Below are 20,533 nucleotides of genomic sequence, written 5' to 3'. Positions count from 1 at the left end.
GTTTTAAACTCAGAAATGACAAAGAAGAAATAATGCAAAGTATTTCAAAACTTAAAGATGACAATTCGCAAGGGACCGATGGCCTTGGAACTGAATATTATCCGATACAAATGATACAATAACTATACTTCGAGATTTATTTAATTAGATTGTTAATACTTAGCATTTTCAAAATACTTGGCGGGATAGTATAATTGTGCCGATTTATAAGTCAGGCGCTAGAGACGACCCCTCTAATTATAGAGGTATATCATTAATTAATGTTATGTATAAAATATTTTCCAATATTGTATACAACAGATTATGCGAATGGTCAGATTTAAATAATAAAATAGCAGAATCACAAGCCGGTTTTCGCAACGGATATTCAACAATCGACAATTTATTTACTCTTCAAAGTATGGGTAAAAATATACGTGTAGACCTGGGGGGTAAGTTTTATGTTCTATACGTGGACTTCCAAAAAGCTTTTGCCAGTTTGATTCTTCATAATCTATTTTTCAACTATGTGTAATGATGGTGTCAGAGGGAAGCTTTTTCACGTATTAAAATGCATGTATTCAAATATACGCGGATGTGTACGGTAAATGATAATAACGTTTCACAAAACTTTAATTGTAACATCGGCACTAGGCTAGGGAACGTAACTAGCACAATTATTTTTAATTTGTACATAACCGCATTGTCCAACCGTCTAAAATCTAAGGTCATAGGGGTATTTTTATCACCGAAGACATTTCAGACATAACTTGCATTCTTTTTTCCGATGACCTTGCGAGCTGCGCTGAAACTGGGATCGGGCTAATCTCAAATTGAACTCAATATCGGAATTTTGTGAACATAATGGTATGTCAATGAATCGACAAAAGACGAAAAGTATTGTTTAAAGAAACGGAGGTCCGCGAAGATCATACGAACATCGGGTCTATAAAATAATCCGGTATATGTATATAAATATATGGGTTCTCTTTTTACGCCTAAACTGAAATGGAGGAAAGCAAAAGAAAAACTTGCAGCTCAGGCTTGAAGATCTATTTTTGAAATTAAATCATACCAACGAACACCAGGAATTGTAAAACATAAAGTTACATATGGTTTCGAGATATATGGAATAGAATTCTCAGACATTCTTGAAAACATACAAATCGAGTATTGTAAATATTTTCTTGGTGTAAATAAATCTGTAAATGATAGCAAGGTACTTGGAGAATGTAGTAGATTAAAGTTTTGTATAGAACATCATTCAAAATGCGTTTAATATTGGTGTAGATTGATAAGTATGACAGAGGATTGCTATCCTATAAATTGCTATATTATGTTAAAGCGGCCCGACGAAATCAGAAGAACAAATTGGGTAAAAAACATTTTGTTCTGTTTTGGATTTGGTTTTGTTTAGATTCGTCAAGAGATAGGAAATGTAGAATTATTCTTAATGTCATTTAAACAAAGATTGCTTGATTGTAAAACACAGAACTGGCTTAAACCTCTAGGAAATTAATCAAGATGTGATATCTACAAACACTTTAAATCTATGTTAAACCCAGAAATGATATACACTTATATGTTCTAAAGTCAGTTGCTAGATTCCGTTGTTCAAGTCATAAATTAGCAATTGAAACTTGTCGACATTTAAGAATTTCTAGAGAGCACCAATACTGTACATATTGTTCAGTCGATTCTTATAATGTTTGTATTGAAAATGAGTCTCATGTTTTTTTTTAATGTCCAAAATTTAACCAAGAAAGACAAATATACATCTTTTCCTGGTACAATGGTGATCAAAAATACCAAAATATGTGCAATCTCATGCACATTTCTAATGAAAGAAAACTAAAAAGCATAGCCTTTTTTGTAAATAAAATAGTGAAAAAGAAAGATGTAGATCAAAATTGATGTTACACATTGATGTATCACAACTCATAATTTGTAAGTTGTTACTGATATATTCTTTATTTTGGGACGGTGGTCTTTATTAACAAATAAACTTTTGTCTTGTTTTGTCTTGTCTTGTCATATTTTTTTAACTATTGTCGGTTTAAAAAAATCACAACAATAAAAATGAAAATGGGTATTACATATTCGGAATTCTTTCTTTAGTACCTTTAATACAAACCAACAATTATGGCGAAAAATGTATACCCTCGATAAAAGCAGAGCTGAAAAAAGGGATTGTTAATCTTCGAGGTAAATACTTTTCCTATGGCCGTGTGCAATACTTCCGAAAATAGTATCATTTTCACACCCAATGTCGATGCTCATAAAGGGACTATAGACTTTAAAAGAGTCCCAAAGAGGGAACTTCAGAGAAAATCTGAATTAAAACTATATTATAATTACTTATAATAACGGTAATAATATTGCATTGGTTAAAGTATTCTGAGATGAAACTAATTTTGTATATACGGCCTGTTTGTTTTACCCTGTGTATGTTTACATGTTGAAGTCATTATTTGGAGTATACTATACACCCAATTGTTGGGCAGTGTTTTTTTTTTTAACTTTTAACGATATCGGTTTGATAAAACATTGCCTTCTCTTGTGCATTTTTATAACTTCCGAGTCATGAGTTCGAAACCCATCTTTTTCATAAAATTTTCAATTTTTCAAATCAAGTTTATCGTTCAATATAATATTTGATAAATGAAATGTATGTATTGAAAAAAAGTGATTAATGTGTAAAAGCATTTCGTATTCCATCCATCAAATAACGTTGATGAACGAGTACCAAAGTGTTAATTGTGTTTTTTCAATGAGTGAATATATATGTCAGTAGTGTGCATACTTTGCGAAAATGTGTACTTAGAATTTATAATGACATGTTATGGACACGTAACAAATGGGGAACCGAAATGTGTAGTTAATGCTAATGCACCCTCTTGGCGTTAAAGGAAGTTAAATGCTTACTGCAGTCTCTATAAGGTCGCTGATATTGGTCCTTGTCTTAAAAACATTATATCGTATTTTAATAAATCATTCCAAATCTCTGGAAGTTGAAAGCAATCGAAAAATTCTTTAAACTGTAAAGTATTTTCAACGTTTCCAATGGATTTTGAATCATTTTTAAAAGAAAAGAATTATTCTTAATCGCGAAAATATATCATTTTAATTTTCTTAGCGACAGAATCAAACAATTACGTTTTTTCAAATCCTGTTTATAATACTTCCGATATTTCTGTGAATGTATCAGACGATCATGGTGTTTTGCCAATAGTCCGTTATTTTTCTGTCAGCTGGTAATATGCGATCATTAGCTATGGTGACTTGAATTATTCGCTTTGAGCGTCAAGTAATTAGCATCACGAGGTGTGTTTGCGTTATAAAAAAAACATGTGTTAGCTGCTAGAGAAATTGGGAATGTACATGCAGAAAATAGAAAAAGGACTGCATAGATGGATAATTTAGAATAGTGGTGTTTCTTTTTGATATTTAATAGAAATTGAAAAAAAAAATGAATTGAAATAAACACACAATTTGTACTTAAATCACTGTTTCTGTCTAAATTATTCTCGTTTCTTTCTTCTTGTAATGATATTCTTTCAGAGCGAAGATGTAAGGTATTAAAGGTGTTTATGTTGTTTGTTGTGTTTGCAATTAACATCTGCACATTAACACTATTCACACTGAATAACTAATTTATTTGTAAAAATGAGTTTCAACGTCAACCCAAATCCGACTGATGTCTTCCACGACACAGCCAGCTTTTCGTTCAAAACCACGCCCACGACTAGACATTCATACAGGGTCTCTGAACCGGAAGTAGATACAACGCTTTGCTGGCCGCGACGGGTCGCTGAGGGAGCGACGTTGTCAGCTGTTTAAACTGACAACGTTGGCCATTCTTCCCGGCATAATAATCATAGTCCGCGACGCAATGAAGGTGGCAAGCGACGTTCAGGTATTTTTTGTATTTTTTAATTGAAACTGTATTCCTTGATGTGTAAAATGATGCGTTTGTTTCGTGCATTATTTTTGAAAATACACCGTTTGGATCCCTAGCATAATGATAGTTAACAAGTTCTCACTTCGCAGGCATTGCGCAACAAGTAACTTACACGAGGTATGTATTTTTGTCAAGACATTCAATACCCTATGGTATATTTGCTTATAATTATTAAATATATTTCTTATTATATGTTACAATATAATATCTCTTATGTTTTAATCTGGAATATTTTTTTCGCACTTCACAAGCTGATACTTCACAGATTTTCTTAACAGCATGATCGGTTCGAGGGACTTAAAAATCATGTGTAAATTGTAATAATAGTAAATAAAAACATACGATGCTTTTTTCTAAATACATAAAGTGGCGTAGCATACTTTCTCAAACATAAACACAAAGGTTGGCTAGGGGGATTAAATGTTTGAAAGTATCTATTATAAACATTTAACGAATCTTGTAGAACACCTCTTACTGATGCCAAATACATACTAGGAAAGCTATGGGATATGCGGTTTCAAACTAAACGATTAATATAAAGGTTCCATGTAACTTAAATTCATAAAAAACGAGGTGGTGAATAGCAATGCTTAAGATTAAATCATTATTATTTAAACATTTCCTTAATGATACATGCACTACTGGTACCCCTTATAAATTAATAACATATAAGGGGAACCAGTATATAATTTATATGTATATTTCTAACGTATTGATCTCTGGGCATTCCTTGGTTATGATTGTCTTTTAAAGATTGGTCAGGTACTACGGGCTCAGCTGATCCTAAACCTAAACTTAAGAAATATATTGTGCTATGAAATTTTAGGGTAACATGTTGATACACTTTGTGTATACATTCTATTTAATTAAATGCAATTAAATGCAATAAATGTTTCTGATTATTACCAAAATATAATTTTGGGCTTAATTATACTATAGAAACGTTTACATAAAAATGGCAAAGACAAACACAAAGACACATTCGTTTGAAATTGTAGAACTGATAATAAATACATTTTCACTAATACCACACTTTATCCCAGTATGACGTTAAAGACTAAATACACATTAAAATATTAATTGACTGAACATACACATCAGTTTTAAACAAGTTTTTAGACCTATCTTTCGCAGTTTTTCAAAGATAAATAACGTGTTTTTATTAGTTTAACTATAACGCGCATGTACATTTAAAATTGTATGTATTGAATGCAACTCAAACTTAGTCTTAATAGGCACGTGCGGTTGAGAAGGCTAAAAAACTATGCCTCCACTTTCCAGCAAGAAAAATAGGGCTATTACGCCTCAATCGATACTATTGTATTTGCATTTGTACGACAGCATATACGAGTTAATGGTTTTTAAACCTTTTGTAATACCCAAATTTAAGTATCGGTGCTTAAACAGGAAACTATTTATAGCCAGTTTGAAGAATGCGTTTTGGCTAATTTATTTTGGTCACGATGGTTGATACAGTGATGAACGTTAAGCGTTAAGCCTGTCTTATTCTGACTAGTCATTTCTTTATGTCACACATTTAAAGGGAATAAGTCGCAAAATAACAAACAAACAAAATATTGATGCGTTTTAATGGATAACATACGAAAGCAATCTACTTTTAATCAAATGTTTTAAATAGCAAACAATTAAACTCAGAAGTTCTGTCATGAGATACAATCATATTAATATTTCCTTTCAGATTACAAATTACAGAACACCAACAATAAACATAAAACAATGACATATGACATTATTAGGGAAGTACAACGCTCTCTTAACCATTTGAAGCATGTTCGCACAACAAAATACAGTCGTGTTTCCAACGTTCATTAATGTAATTGTTTAGTGCGAGCTTAGCACGCGTCTAATGCCATCGACGCAACGGTCAATGAGAAAAATGAAAACATTACATCGGTCAAAATAATTAACTGGCAAAAACTTGCCAATAAAGAAGATGAAACATTGCAAACGAAGTATGAACTACTCAGTGGTAATGGAAGGATTGACTTCATCGTTGTGCAAAATGCCGGAATGCTTTAACCTTTCCATGATTTCATTTGCACTTCTTTCACATGCTAACACCTTTACAATGGTAACAGTTACAATTAAACATTTCGCTATTCAGGTCAACATCATTTTGATTGCATTGATTTATTACTTGCGCAGAAGTTCATGTCAACTGATTCAATGGAATACAGTGTTGGGCATCACCAACAAACTTAATTAAAAATGATAAATATATATAACTAAAACGAATAGCAATGTCATGCAAGGAGTCTTTTAACCAGACACTTGCCTCAAATGTTCATTAATCGAAAATCGGTCATTTCACATCGCCCTTAAAATATGCTTTCTTTTCAAGGTTAAAAAAAGTTTGTCATCAAAGTTAAACAATCTGTTTTCGATAACGGTGTTTGGAACAATGACATTTGAAATGTAGAAAATTATCACTAAAACGGCACAAACGATCAGGACTGGAATTATATGTGATTGAAGTGCAATTTTTGTAGGACTTATGACTCAAATAACATCCATATAAGTTTAAATGTTTTTTAAATCAATTGATTAGAACAAAGGCGTTAAAAAGTAGCCATCAAACATAAGGGTGTGCAAATGGTATATATTATTAATGATCCATCAAGAGCTTGTTTAATTTTTAAGCGCCAAATTCCTACGTGTATAGAATGCAATCGTGTTTTATTTTGAAAAATCAAAATTGATAAAACACTAAAAATATTTTTTTCCAATATTTTCAATCATTCAACAATAATGTGAAGTCGCGCTTACATACTGACCTTTTATTTAATATGTAAAGGTAATGCTAGAAAAAAAGCTGCTACATATCTTTAGCCTTGCGTAGATTACAAAACATGTCGATAAAGTGTGGTGAAAAGACCTTCAAGTCGCGTTCTCCAATCTGATAATGCACTTTGCGTGTTCTACACACAAACATTTAAATAACTTCCGTTATACAAGCTTACCAACTTATCCAATACAGACGAAAGCATTAAATTAATCATATTATGACATATGATTAACAGGACGATGCATATTATTGGCATGCATGTTGAGTATAGTTATATATATATATATATATATATATATATATATATATATCTATATATATATATATATATATATATATATATATATATATATATATCCTTGCTTATAATCTTTATTATATGTTATGCTCTTCATGAATGGAGGAAAATAAAAGTCTATCTATCTATCTATCTACTTTATTTTAATTTGGTATCAGTAAAGAGAGCGTTTAACAGAATTGCAAACTGGTCAGTGTCTGGTAAGTGTGGTCGATCAATTGTGTATAAACGCCCCATTTAAATGAATTCGGGCATATGAGACGTGTGACTTCGAAATCGAATATAATTTGATATATGATACATAAACAAACATACATCCGTATTACTATACTTTATTATTATTAGTTATTGTGAGTTTGTGAAAGTGTGGCGTTTTCGACAATTGTTTTCGATTACTTTACTTCTTTACTGCATGCAGTCATCTTGGCTTTGAAATATCATAAATGTGTATGCAGTTTGAATACTTGCCGATTATATTATTATTTATATGTTCAAATTGAGAACGAAATGAGTATGAGGTTACTCTCGAGTACACATCACATGCTTGCAAATCAATACACGGATACGTATCACTAGCATTTCACAATATTCACATAAATATAGCAGTGCTCTTTGGAACTTTAAAAAAGAAATCAATGCGAAATTAATCTTGCGACGACATTTGATTGCATAAGAAGTCGCCAGTGGAAAGCTATCAATTATTAATTATGTTATTACTTGAGTGTCTTCTACAAACAATAAAAGCAAATAAGATTACTATGTTAAAATAGTCAACCGCTACTCGAGTGACATTTCAGTACAAATACAATATAGCAAGTAATTGTCTGTGTTATTAAATTTGTGGAACGTCTTTTGTCCGACGCATTCGTCTTGTATAACATTCGCTTACTTTCAATAGCGTCTTTCGAATATTAATCTGAGAAAATGTGTTACTTAATTAATTGACAATGCTTGTCGCAATGTGTTACTTAATTGACAATGCTTGTCGCAACGTTTAATTAATAATCTGAATTGCACTGCTATAAAACAGCCGTTTTAGTAAGGCTATATATAACATATAACACATGCTTGAGCAGCCTGGGCTTAATTATACCAATACTAAAATAATGTGATTCTTAAACAGCAAAACCATATCGATTCCTATTTCTCAAAACGTATTAGCTTAAAAATAACTAAATTCTCTTTGATCGTCTGACAATATGAGCATAGCAAAATAAAAAGTTTGTTTGGCATCCACATGCTTAAGCAATAACGATTGCACCTTTTTTAACACACGCTATTGTTATTATAATTTCCAAGGCTTTTATGCAAATTTTTAAAATATTATGATTACTTCATAATAAAGTCTCGGGATATGTTGTCAATTCAAGCCAAACTGGAAAATAATTGTAATCGATTGGGTATCGGACATGTAAGAATGTAAGTGTCCTTTCAATGTTCAACCCATAAGAAAAATAGTTCAAATCTGTATTTTTCAGATGGCAATATTATAATATGTAATGCACGAAACAAAGACACGATGTACAGCAAAGCATAGCAAAACATTCATAACACGCATGCAATTTAATAGAAAAGCATCATATTTGATCACATTCTTTTGGTACCTATTTTGCACCGGTATAATAAAGACTTGATATGCAGCTTATTGTTTATTTTTATGTATTTTTTTTCTTTTAAATATTGGTGTTTTTCTCTTTGCTATTTCTGTCCCCTGATTGCGCTTTTGTTAAATTTAAGGTAATTATTTTTTATAAATAATTGGGTCAATATAATATAATATAATATAATATAATATGACATAACACAGCATACATGACATAACATTACATAAAATAAAATGGCACGACAAAAATAACATAAAAAACATAATGTAAAAATAAAATAAGTTTAAATAAAATAAATGAAATAAAATAAACTACAATAATGTAAGATAATATAAAGTCATAAAATAAAATGTGATAAAATAAAATATAATAATATAATATAATATTATGAAATATAATATAATGTTATATAATATAATATAATATTGTTTACTTTTAATTAATTTAATATATTACGGGCTTAATTTCGATAAATAAAAATGACCAATCACGCGACGTCATTTAATCGAAATGATTTAAAGGCAGTATTTGTCAAAAGCTTGTGACTACAACTAAAGCCCAATTAACTTTAATACAAAAACAAACACAGACAGTTGATACAATATAAGTTCGAAATATAACTGAAACCGAAGATTTGATCAGTTACTTCATACATTTTATATTTGAGCATACAAATGAAGTTATTAAACTTAAATTCAATTCACACATTTGTTAATGCTGCCTTGCAATTTTAATTCATTACTTTGCACCATACAAGTCAGATATGCACTTTTATTTATCGATTATATATAAAACAAATCTTGAATATTTCCGCACTAAACAGTATAGTATATTCCTTTCAACGATAAAATGTCATGTGTCATGAAATTGGTAATAAGTTCAATACAAATCAAAACATAGCATGTCGGTCACCACTGTACCACATTATCTGACAATCAAATGTAAATGGAAGAACACACATATCATCTAATCATTTTTGTTATAGACTTTTCAACAAAACCGCAACGTTCAAGAAAGAATCCGATTAAGCGTAGAAGTAGGTGACGTCGTACACGCCATGCAGATAGAACGGGGAACCACTGCCCTCTATGTGTCCTCCAAGGGTGACCCATTTATACGCTCGCGTCTACTCAGCTCGCACCGAGACACAGACACCGCTATTGGCAATATGTCAAAATGGATCAACATCGACCCAAAGGCATTTTTCGAGGTAATGAAACAATTTGTTATTTTAAAACACTATTATGCTACTATAACTTTCCCCATTCATAAAAACGACACAAAAGCTTTATAGCATATGCTCCATGTTAATAATACCCGCCATATAAATGATGAGTGTAATGTTTAATAACGTCTCTCTCCATACACGCACGAATCGTCCGATGCCTAATTTCGACTCGCCAGAAGCGTGTGACACGTTGTTGAAGAAAAAGAAGTTTTGCCATTCTTTGTGATGCGTTGATTATTTGAATATACCTTTAAGTGGTATATTAAATTAATCTATACATTAATGTGGTATAAAAATAATGTGACTATTATTCCAGACAAAGTCCAGTTTTCAACGACATCTTATCGAGTTCAGATCGGAGCTCGACACACGAAACGTTACGCTGAGGGAGGTAATGGACTTCTACACCGCCGATAACGCGGTGTTTATCACCATGATAGGTCGGAGCCTGAACCTCCGTAAGCCTTTCAACTTTTGGGTGGATCTGGCGTCTTATCAGAACCTGGTGATCAGTAAGGAGCAGGCAGGAATAGAGAGAGCTCTTGGTAGCACATACTATGCTCGAGGTAAGCATTATCTACACATTTTTATACAAACGTGTATATCAACCTGTTTGTATGCAGTCACAGGTAAGAACCGTTACGAAAAACATGTGTCCGTTATCCGCTATATGTAAACAGTCGATTATGACCATAAAGCTTCTTGTCCAGCATTCATTCTTTATCACTTATCAGGCAATTTAATCGCCGGATCACCGTGGTGACGACTTGTCGGTTACAACGAATGTGTCTATATGTCAAATATCAAGATCAAAAGGTCACATCGTATTGCGAACATATTGCAACTTGTTATTGACGGTGTTATGCCTTTTTACTACCCAGGTGTCATAGATTATTGCGTGCATTTGGTTCATAAATGTTTTTTAAACAAATTTACACATACAAATTAACAGATAACGCGAGAATCACGATTCATTTAAATATATAATGCAGTTTTTTATTCATACTATGGAACTTAAAAAAACTGTAATAATCTACTTTCAAATAAACATCAAATGTTAATAAGTAAATATCGTGTTTGTACGCTTTATAAAAGAAATAATTAAAGCTTAAAAACATTAAACATCCTTTACTTGTCATGATGTTGTGGGGTCCAAATACAATAATGTGACATATTAAAGAAACCTTTTAGAGATTTTTAATGCACTAACATCTCATATTAAAAGGTTATCCCGTATAAAATAGATAGCGTAGTCCTTATCACTATTTTTATTCTGTCTATAGAGATTTTGTTACAGGTTATACAACGTTTATTAGGTAGTAATGATTGCATGTAGCAAAATGTATGTGTTGTATTATATACACTTATATAGCACATTCAATTAAAAATAGTGTTCTCTTAAACCGCCAGGTCGAGTGTCGTATGAAGGGTAGTATAGCAATGTGTTTGTTATGAAGGATGGGTTAAACACATGAACATGGCGTTGAAGCTTTCCGAATTCTGGTGGCCAAATGATTTACATTAACGTTTAAATAAAAATAGCATATGCATATTTTTGTAACAATGCCCATATAGGCACAACTTGAAATGCATTATGGTTTTAGGTTTTTGTTTTAAAATTTGATATTAATAATCAGCGTCAAAGGTATAGATCAACACTTTTTTAGTCAAATGTTTGTGGAGTAAATAATCGGGCGAGGTGGTAAGGTCACTGATGATCTCAGTCAGTGTGTTGTTTAAGGGCAAAAGATCTTATGATTATGTATCCTTGATTTAATTTTACAAACAATTTATAAAAAAAACTGAAGCCTATTTTCTTACATATAATGATATATTTCGAGTTATTTCTTTATCTCCAACGGTTGATAAAATATATGCATTCCACACAAATATGAAAATCTATATAACATGATTGTATAGTGTTTTTGTAATCGATGATACTGGAGTTGAACCAAAATTATAAAAAACGACACTCAGAGAAAACTCATCTGTATTCAGACTGAACATTCAATTTACTAGCGTTATTTGCTTGATTCAAATAATGCCTATACATGGTAATATAATATAGCTGTCTTTCAGCCTTCACCACAGTATTTCTAAATGCAAATACTAATGTCAAACCAATCTACGAGCAATCTTGTTAAACAGGTCAACTTCCGGTCACTGATCATCAGTTGTACATCGAGAAGCACATACTCGGGACCTACTTCCTGCAGCAGAGCCGCCAGTACTCCGAGTTTACTGAATCAAACATCTACTCTCTTTATGACGGTAAGACTTTAATGTAGCGAACACAATCTATTAAAGAGAACATAACAATGAATTAAATATATAACATTCCGATAAGGGTTTTGCGATAGTATTAGGAAAGCAGACTCATTGAGAAATTGCTGGAAAAAAATCGGTAATATTAAGAAATAACTATTAATTTCCCGCCATTCTATTAGTTCTAAAAGATTCACTGCTACAACACATTGGCACGCACATCGTTATTTGAGTTAGCCTTAACAAGCCGATGTTCAACCCGTCTTTGATGTTTCTTGATTTGACAAAAGTGTGTGAGAGTCTCAGTACCAAGGGCACTCAAGACACAAAGACACGCATATTGCATACACAGGTATAAACTTTTACTTATTTGAAGGTAACGTTAAGTCGAATCAACAATATGTATTTCCCGTATAAGATATATTTACATTCAAGCTTTAAAGCGGGTATTTTTAACCCTGCCTTACGGCTCCTTTAAGATTTTAATTACATAATGATCTGAAGTCTCTACTAAAAAAGAACGGGTGCTTACTTGTATCGACAAGGATATGTTAATTCACCGTTTTTATATCCCATCAGAAAGTGTTTATTGTGTGGGTTTAGAATATCCTTTTAAATTGAGAAATACAATTGCAATCAATACTAATCTATCTATATATATATATATATATATAATATATCTATTATATATATATATCTATATATATATATATAATATCTATATAATATAATATAATACTCTCTACTCTATCTATCTAGATCTCTCTATTCTATCTCTATATATATATCTCCTCATATCTCGATATCTCATATCTCTATATATCTATATACCATATATCTATATATAATATAATAATAAAATATATATATTCATTTTTTTGCCCTTCATTGCGCAATAACAATGCTATGATTTCATATATAATTACACGGATGTGTCTAATTCAAGGCTTAGTGTAAGGTAATGTTCACCTTTCAACTTTTTGAAACTCCGTATGCAACGCATTAACCGTTTCAATTCCGAACGAGAACTTATATCAGTTTTCTTGATCAATCTAGGCACGTTTATTGTTGGCATAAACAAATTATATCTTTATACGTTATATAAGGTTTCTTTTTTCGTTATAAACTGACAAGGAGCTCATGATACAAAATTTCACCAGAAATAAAAGGGCTAGTTTATTTTAGGTACCGATTTGAAGGCAAACATCTCATCGATGCAACAGCAGATCCTAGACAACACGGTTGTGGCGCCATCTGTTGTGGCAGGACAAGTGTGGTTTGATAACATTACGGAGTACATCAATATCCTGAAACGTGTTCAAGACAGTCTCGCCACTAACATCGTTCAGGTGTGTTAATGTTCTGTTTATGAAAGGCGATTCACTTTGCTAAACATTGAAAATTATCGCGTAACAGTTTTGGTAACTTAAACTTTCTGATTTAACATAACGGACACTAGCGATGCCTATAAAACTTGCTACCAAGAATGTGTTTTTCGTATGCACTCCCGTTATTAGAGCTTTACACACGACGCTTTGTATCTAGATATTTGCATCTAACTTAAGTATTGTTGCGGTTTTACACAAAGCTTAGTTTGGTCATCTAATCATCTTCAATACATTCTTTATTGTGAAGAATAATGTAAATGCGTAGACGTCAGGAATTTTTGAATTCTAATTGCTGATCTCACACAGCCCTGTATAATATATGTATTTAAGCTTGCGAATATCTACAGGATGTATTTCATTCATTACGCCTTACGTGCATGATAGCTCCTTCTATTTCCCAGTGATCGTTAACCGTCTCATACATTTATGTGAAATGGCAGAAATTAATAGATGGCTAATTGTAAAACTGCATACAGGGGGTCTTGGTAGAGGAAGCAAACATAACGCATTGAAGTTTTCTGAGAATATAAGCTATTGCAAACGCGTTACTTTATGCCAAATGTTAATTTAAATAATCATAATCTGAATTTATTTCTTGGATAAAATGTGTTTACGCTGATTGTAAAATACAATCTGCTCTAGGTATTTGTCTATGTTTGGATTTTAACTCTTTCCATTAATTCAACATGAACTGGTGGTATATATTTTCCAAAACGCATTCATCGTCTTGTTTGCCATTCAACAAATGACCGGTTGGAGAAAGCGGCTTTAATATATTATATTAAGCGTCTCCACCTCGACTGATACAAATATTGAAGATATGACCACCAAAAATCGTTTTGACACTTGCACATATAACAACTTTTAACAAGACAACAAAATAAAGATGACTTGTATAACCGTACATATAAATATTGATTATTTGAAGTTAATGCTAAAAATGAGTTATTTAAGGAAATGCGACATTCATGCAAGACGTATCGAACAAGTATTTCGAATAAGACTGTTTTCAGTATTCGAGACGAGAAGGTATACAACATATTTGTGATAGTGTCCATATGACGATGAACATCATATAAAAAGAACACAGCAAACTGCTCGGTGACGAGCTTTACACACTTTTAAATGCGCTTTACGCTTTGATATATTCAGATAAATTTTGTTTTATAGGCAACTGCCGATGAAAACTCTTCTCTACTCGAGGCAATGGCGATCAGCGCTGTTCAGCTTACTATTGGCATTGTGATAGTGCCAGTCATCGTTTATCTAGTCCGAAAGATAATCAACCTAATCAAAAAGATAAAAAAATTCTCACAAGATCTGAAGGCCAAAACTTCCGAGCTAGAGGCTGAGAAACACAGGACGGAAGAGCTTTTGTATCAGCTCCTGCCGAGAACAGTTGCAAACCAACTGATGAATGGAGGAAGCACGTTACCAGAGTCATATAATTCCGCGACAATAATGTTTTCAGATGTTGTTGGATTTACTGCCATTTCGAGGTACGCGTGAAGCATCTTAATAATGGTAACATTAAAGACCGTATGCATCAGGTTCTGAAAACGGTCTTTACATGCATTGTCGGTAATCGAATTTTACACAATCGCTATTTAGTTATGTAACTTGCTATACAGCAATGACTTCATAAAGCACGAAACCAGTCTAAATGGACAAGTTTGTATTAGGCATTTACCTTCAGTTATATGTGCGGTTAAAATAATGCGTTAAATACTGGAACGGTTGGTAACGAATATTCAAATATCCTTATATTGTTGAACATGGTTTTATGGCCGAACAAATATAATTTTCATTTGGAAAATAAAACATTTGATCATGATAAAACAAGTACATACAGATACCATAAAACTAAAACTATAGCAATAACAATATATATATATATAGTTATATATAGCTATAACTATATAAACTATAACTATAGCTTACATATATATAGAATATATAATATATATAATATTATTTATATATATATATCTATATATATATATATATATCTATCTCTTTTCTCTCTCTCCTTTTTGATTCTCTCTCTCTCTCTTTCTCTCTCTCTCTCTTTTCTCCGTTCTCTAAGTCTGTTTCTCTTTCTCTTCTCTCTCTCTCTCTATCTCTCTCTCGTTCTCGTTCTAGTTATCGTTTAGTTATCGTTATCGTCTCTCTCTGTTCTCTCTCGTTATCGTTTTATATATAGTTTCTTAGATATTATCTGCTCGTTTTCTATGCTTTCGATATAGTTGTGTTTTTTCTATTGCAAAAGAGAGGATGGTTGTCATTTTCATAATATAAGTGCATCTTACAGTATAGCATCAAACCATTAATGACCACATTAATATATATTAATATCCTATATAACATATATGTTGGTATAAAATCCTACACTATTTGTATTCAATAACACGATAAATAGTATCATTAACATTAAAAATATTTTCCGTCAAGCATACCTTAGAATTATCAGAGTTTATACCAAGATCGGGTTTTTTATCGATAGCGCATCCAGTAATATCTATCTAGCAATTAAAAAAAATGTTTCCCATCGAGATTATCAACACCGAGTTATACTGTATTATTATTGCAGTTCAATAACACCGATGCAAGTGGTGGACTTGTTGAATAGCCTCTACATAACCATCGACAACAGACTCAAAAATTTCGATGTCTACAAGGTTGAGACAATTGGTAATGTGCGCTATTGTTAGCAGGTCCCTTCAGGTAAACGCGATAAGCTTTATCATTCCATGAGGGGATTTTTCTGTTATCACCATCCCGTCAAGAATGTAAATTGCGAATACTTTGTGTGTAATTGAATGTATTTACAACAAGCTTGTTCAACAATATTCGTTATATAAAAATACATTTGTCATACTCTTAAACTATTGCTTACATTTGAAGACTTATAAAATCGCCTGTATATGTATGTTAATGGTTACGAGCCCATCTTTCGTTCAATAAATAACAGAACCAATAGAACGCTCGAAATCTTGATTACATTACACAAGTTGCTATTGATTTCAGGTGATGGATACATGGTTGTTTCCGGTATACCCAACAGAAATGGAGACAAACATGTGGCACAGATTGCAAGTTTGTCTCTAGATTTATTAACAGCCATCCAAGAAAAGCCGATTCCACACTTACCGGAAAAGAAACTTTGCTTGAGAATGGGTTTCAACACTGGTGCGTGAGCGTTATATACATGTACTCGTACAAGTTTCGTTGTTTGCTATATTATCATGTGTATCATTAAGCAAAATAGAAACTATGCTATTGGTACTGTCATCACAATTGGATAGACATTATTCTTTCATGACCAAATATGTTACAAATGTACCAAAAGATTCCAAACACATCAACACTTAGCAAGATCGTTATTGGCGGATAAAGGAAATAAACATCTTAAATATATGTTCGGACTTTCAGGGCCAGTAGCGGCAGGGGTAGTAGGAATGAAGATGCCGCGCTATTGCATCTTCGGTGACACGGTAAACACTGCCTCGAGAATGGAGTCAACAGGACTTCGTAAGTGTGTTCAAAAACAAATGATTTTTTAAGAGGATGATATCTAGTCTTGTTTGATATGTTCGTATGTAATAAGAAGGTTATTAATGTGTATGTGTACTCAACAGTAACCATTAAAACAAGTAAATGTTTAGTAATTTAATGTTGCATTAAAAGCGTATAATTTCGAACCACTAAACATGGTGGCAACAATTTAACATGAAACAGTGAGATGTAGCCGTTTGAAGAAAATATTTGTATAATGAGTAAATGTAATACAAATAATTATTGTAGAGCTAATTGCTTGTTTTTGGAGAAACAATATTGTAAACTTAGTTGTGGTATGTTTAGCATGGCTGATAAAGAGCCTCATTCTTTAATATTTTTTAAAGGAACGTTGTCAGATATTTATCTTAATACGATCTTGACACAGTATGAAACTTGATCATATTATATCCAAGCATAGATGATCAGGAAAAATTAGAAAAAACAACAACAACATGCATATTATGAATGAGTAATAAACTACGTAATATTGGTGAAATATATTATTTAAGCTTTTTCGTAATCATATGTAAACAAGGGGTCAAGGAAGTATCGTGAGTTATGTTTCGCATCGGCTTTATCTGAATGGTTCGCTTCAAAATGTATCTAAGCAATGTCTGATTTATTTGCATTTAAATGCATTTCTGTCATTTTCTAAAACTATTCATCGAGGCGTTGAAAGAATTCACCAAGCAACGATAAACAATCTGTTTATTTTAATCTCTAAAAATGACCATTTCAATACAATCATAACAAATATAATATTCTTCATTTTACAATTTACAAAACTCCACTTGCAACGGATTGATTTTATCCCCATTAACTCAAATGCAAGATGTTGGCGATGGATGTTTTTCCAATTTAAAAATGGGAAACGAATTCCTTGGAGAAAATATAAATTTTTAGATTGATAATTAACGTATAAAAACACATTATCTTAAAACAGTGCTTTATTTAAAACAAAATATTTGATGCATATGGTTGTTTCTAGATAAAACGGGATTTATAATTAAAATCATACATACAGTTAAAAAATTCCCATAAAAAAACACCCATAAAATTCCATGGGAAAAAAGGAAATCTCATGCAAAACTGTAAACACCCTATTAGAAGGTCAATTGCGAACATACATTTCATAATGATAATGCAATTTTAAGCAAAACTAAGAAATTAATGTGTACAGAGATTAATAGTTTCGTCTACATTTTCACTAAAAAAACAAAAACAGAGAGTCTACCAACCGTATCGAACGTGCCCATGCTAATTGCACTTATTACAAATTTCAAGTTAACTATATAATAACGTTAATTAGTTTCTTATGTATTCTTCTTAATATCTGTTGTATTTAAAATGTTAGTTGTATAGAAAATGCAAATCGACCTGCACGGAAAATTTCGTCCACATTATTCACCCATTAGTGTATGCAAGACAGGCATTGCGTCGATGTGTACCATCCATGTGAGTTTAATGCGAACCGCTTTAAGAGTGTGATAAATCCTCAGCGACCTTTATAAAGTTTAAAACTAGGATGCGTAGTCAAACTTTCGGCATAAATTTTCCACGATAACCCAGATAAGCCCTCTAGGCTCGCCATGAGCTTCTTGTTGTTTAGTTTGTGTGTAAACTGTACGTGCATTATAGAATTACAATTATCTTGCTGGCTTATGTCGTTGTAGTAGATATATTATATTAATCGAAGTTATAATTATTTTTTTACTTACATGGTCAGCGTCGAGAATACAAATGTCAGAGTCATCAGCTGCGAACCTGTGGAAACTTGGTGGATTCATCGTTTCGGAGAGAGGCACTGTAAAGGTCAAGGTAAACACTTTGATATTTATCTGAAGACTCCAATTGCGAAATAAATAACTTCAAGAAATACTGCGCACTCGGAAAATGGAGTTTAAAACGATCAACTGTATTGGTTTCAACATTATATAGGATGGCATATAAGCTACACAGGTATAAGAGTAAAGCACATAGAGCTCTATTTTGAACATGAGGTGAATAACTATAAATCAATGATACATGTATTTTGCTCGGTTTTCGATACATAAGGTGAGAGCATATGACTATCTATACGTTATAATTATAGAAATTATAAAGCCGATACAGATCAGTTTGCGTTCACTAATGACACGACCACATAGATATTTTCGAGAAACTACGAAACGTTTGTAATTAAATATACCACTCCTATTGTCGCTTGTTCATTAGGGAAAGTAGAACTAACTACGCACAAATAGTGCGCCTGGCGGCAAATTCATTAAACTCAATGTTATTGATTAATTGTCCAATCATCGCAGGGAAAAGGCATCATGAGGACATTCTGGCTCGACGGCATTAATAAACAAGAAACCAACGTCAGCGCGCATGCGCGACCGTGCGTGGAAGACAACCCGACGGATGCTTCAAACATTGCTATTATTACGGTAAAAGAACTGCCCCGTTATAAGAACATAATAAAATACTGACTTAACTGAAGACAAGTAGAGAAGCCATCAACACGAAACCGTTATGTGGACAAGTTTTGATAAAGTGTGAATTATAAGAACGTAATGAAAAAAATACTAACTTAACTAAAGACAACTAGAGAAGCCAGCAATACGAAACCTTTATGTGGACAAGTTTTGATAAAGTGTGAATTATAAGAACGTAATGAAAAAATACTGACTTACTTAAAGACAACTAGAGAAGCCAGCAACACGAAACCTGTATGTGGAAAAGTTTTGATAAATTGTTAATTATAAGAACGTAATGAAAAAATACTGACTTAACTAAAGACAACTAGAGAAGCAAGCAATACGAAACCTTTATGTGGAAAAGTTTTGATAAAGTGTGAATTATAAGAGCGCAATGAAAAAATACTGACTTAACTAAAGACAACTAGAGAAGCCAGCAATACGAACCCCTTATATGGAAAAGTTTTGATAAATTGTTAATTATAAGAACGTAATGACAAAATACTGACTTAACTACAGACAACTAGAAAAGCCAGCAACACGAAACTTTATGTGAAAAAGTTTTGATAAAATGTTAATTATACGAACGTAATGAAAAAATACTGACTTAACTAAAGACAACTTGAGAAGCCAGCGTTACAAAACCTTTATATGGAAAAGTTTTGATAAATTGTTAATTATAAGAACGTAATAAAAAAAATCTGACTTAACTGAAGACAACTAGATAAACCAGCAACACGAAACCTTTATACGGAAAAGTTTTGATAAAGTGTGAATTTAAGTGAATACCTAACATAGACGCAATACGACCCGCAGAGTTGCGTGTTTTGTTGTTTCAAAACAAAAATAGCATGTATTGACTTTTACATTATCCGGTTATTAATTGTAAGGCTGGAACTAAATTAAGATCAATTGTAAAGAATGAATCATAAATAACAAATAGATATGCCGAACGATATTTTGTTAACATCGGTTAATAAGTTTGCA

At 32.1% G+C, this 20,533-nt stretch overlaps 1 protein-coding gene across 1 annotated transcript; it reads left to right on the top strand.

Annotated features, from left to right (window-relative positions):
* Positions 1-3,645: 3,645 nt before the first annotated feature.
* On the top strand, positions 3,646-19,558 carry LOC127831412 (uncharacterized). Its single transcript, XM_052356398.1, has 11 exons — positions 3,646-3,756; positions 9,634-9,858; positions 10,193-10,442; positions 12,025-12,147; positions 13,327-13,490; positions 14,700-15,028; positions 16,120-16,220; positions 16,557-16,718; positions 16,962-17,060; positions 18,814-18,905; positions 19,391-19,558. Exons 1-11 carry the CDS (start codon positions 3,646-3,648, stop codon positions 19,556-19,558), a joined length of 1,824 nt encoding a protein of 607 aa, XP_052212358.1.
* The last annotated feature ends 975 nt before the right edge of the window (positions 19,559-20,533 follow it).

Source organism: Dreissena polymorpha, chromosome 5, assembly GCF_020536995.1.
Source record: "Dreissena polymorpha isolate Duluth1 chromosome 5, UMN_Dpol_1.0, whole genome shotgun sequence".
Lineage (NCBI taxonomy): Eukaryota > Metazoa > Mollusca > Bivalvia > Myida > Dreissenidae > Dreissena > Dreissena polymorpha.
Note: the sequence above shows the minus strand (reverse complement) of the source record. Positions and strands in the feature narration are given on the sequence as shown.

Excerpts from the sequence above, each read along its gene's own strand:
- LOC127831412 (XM_052356398.1), top strand. The coding sequence starts at position 3,646 with ATGAGTTTCAACGTCAACCCAAATCCGACTGATGTCTTCCACGACACA. Across the intron at positions 9,859-10,192 it reads ACCCAAAGGCATTTTTCGAG|ACAAAGTCCAGTTTTCAACG; the intron begins GTAATGAAACAA and ends CTATTATTCCAG. Across the intron at positions 16,719-16,961 it reads GAGAATGGGTTTCAACACTG|GGCCAGTAGCGGCAGGGGTA; the intron begins GTGCGTGAGCGT and ends TCGGACTTTCAG.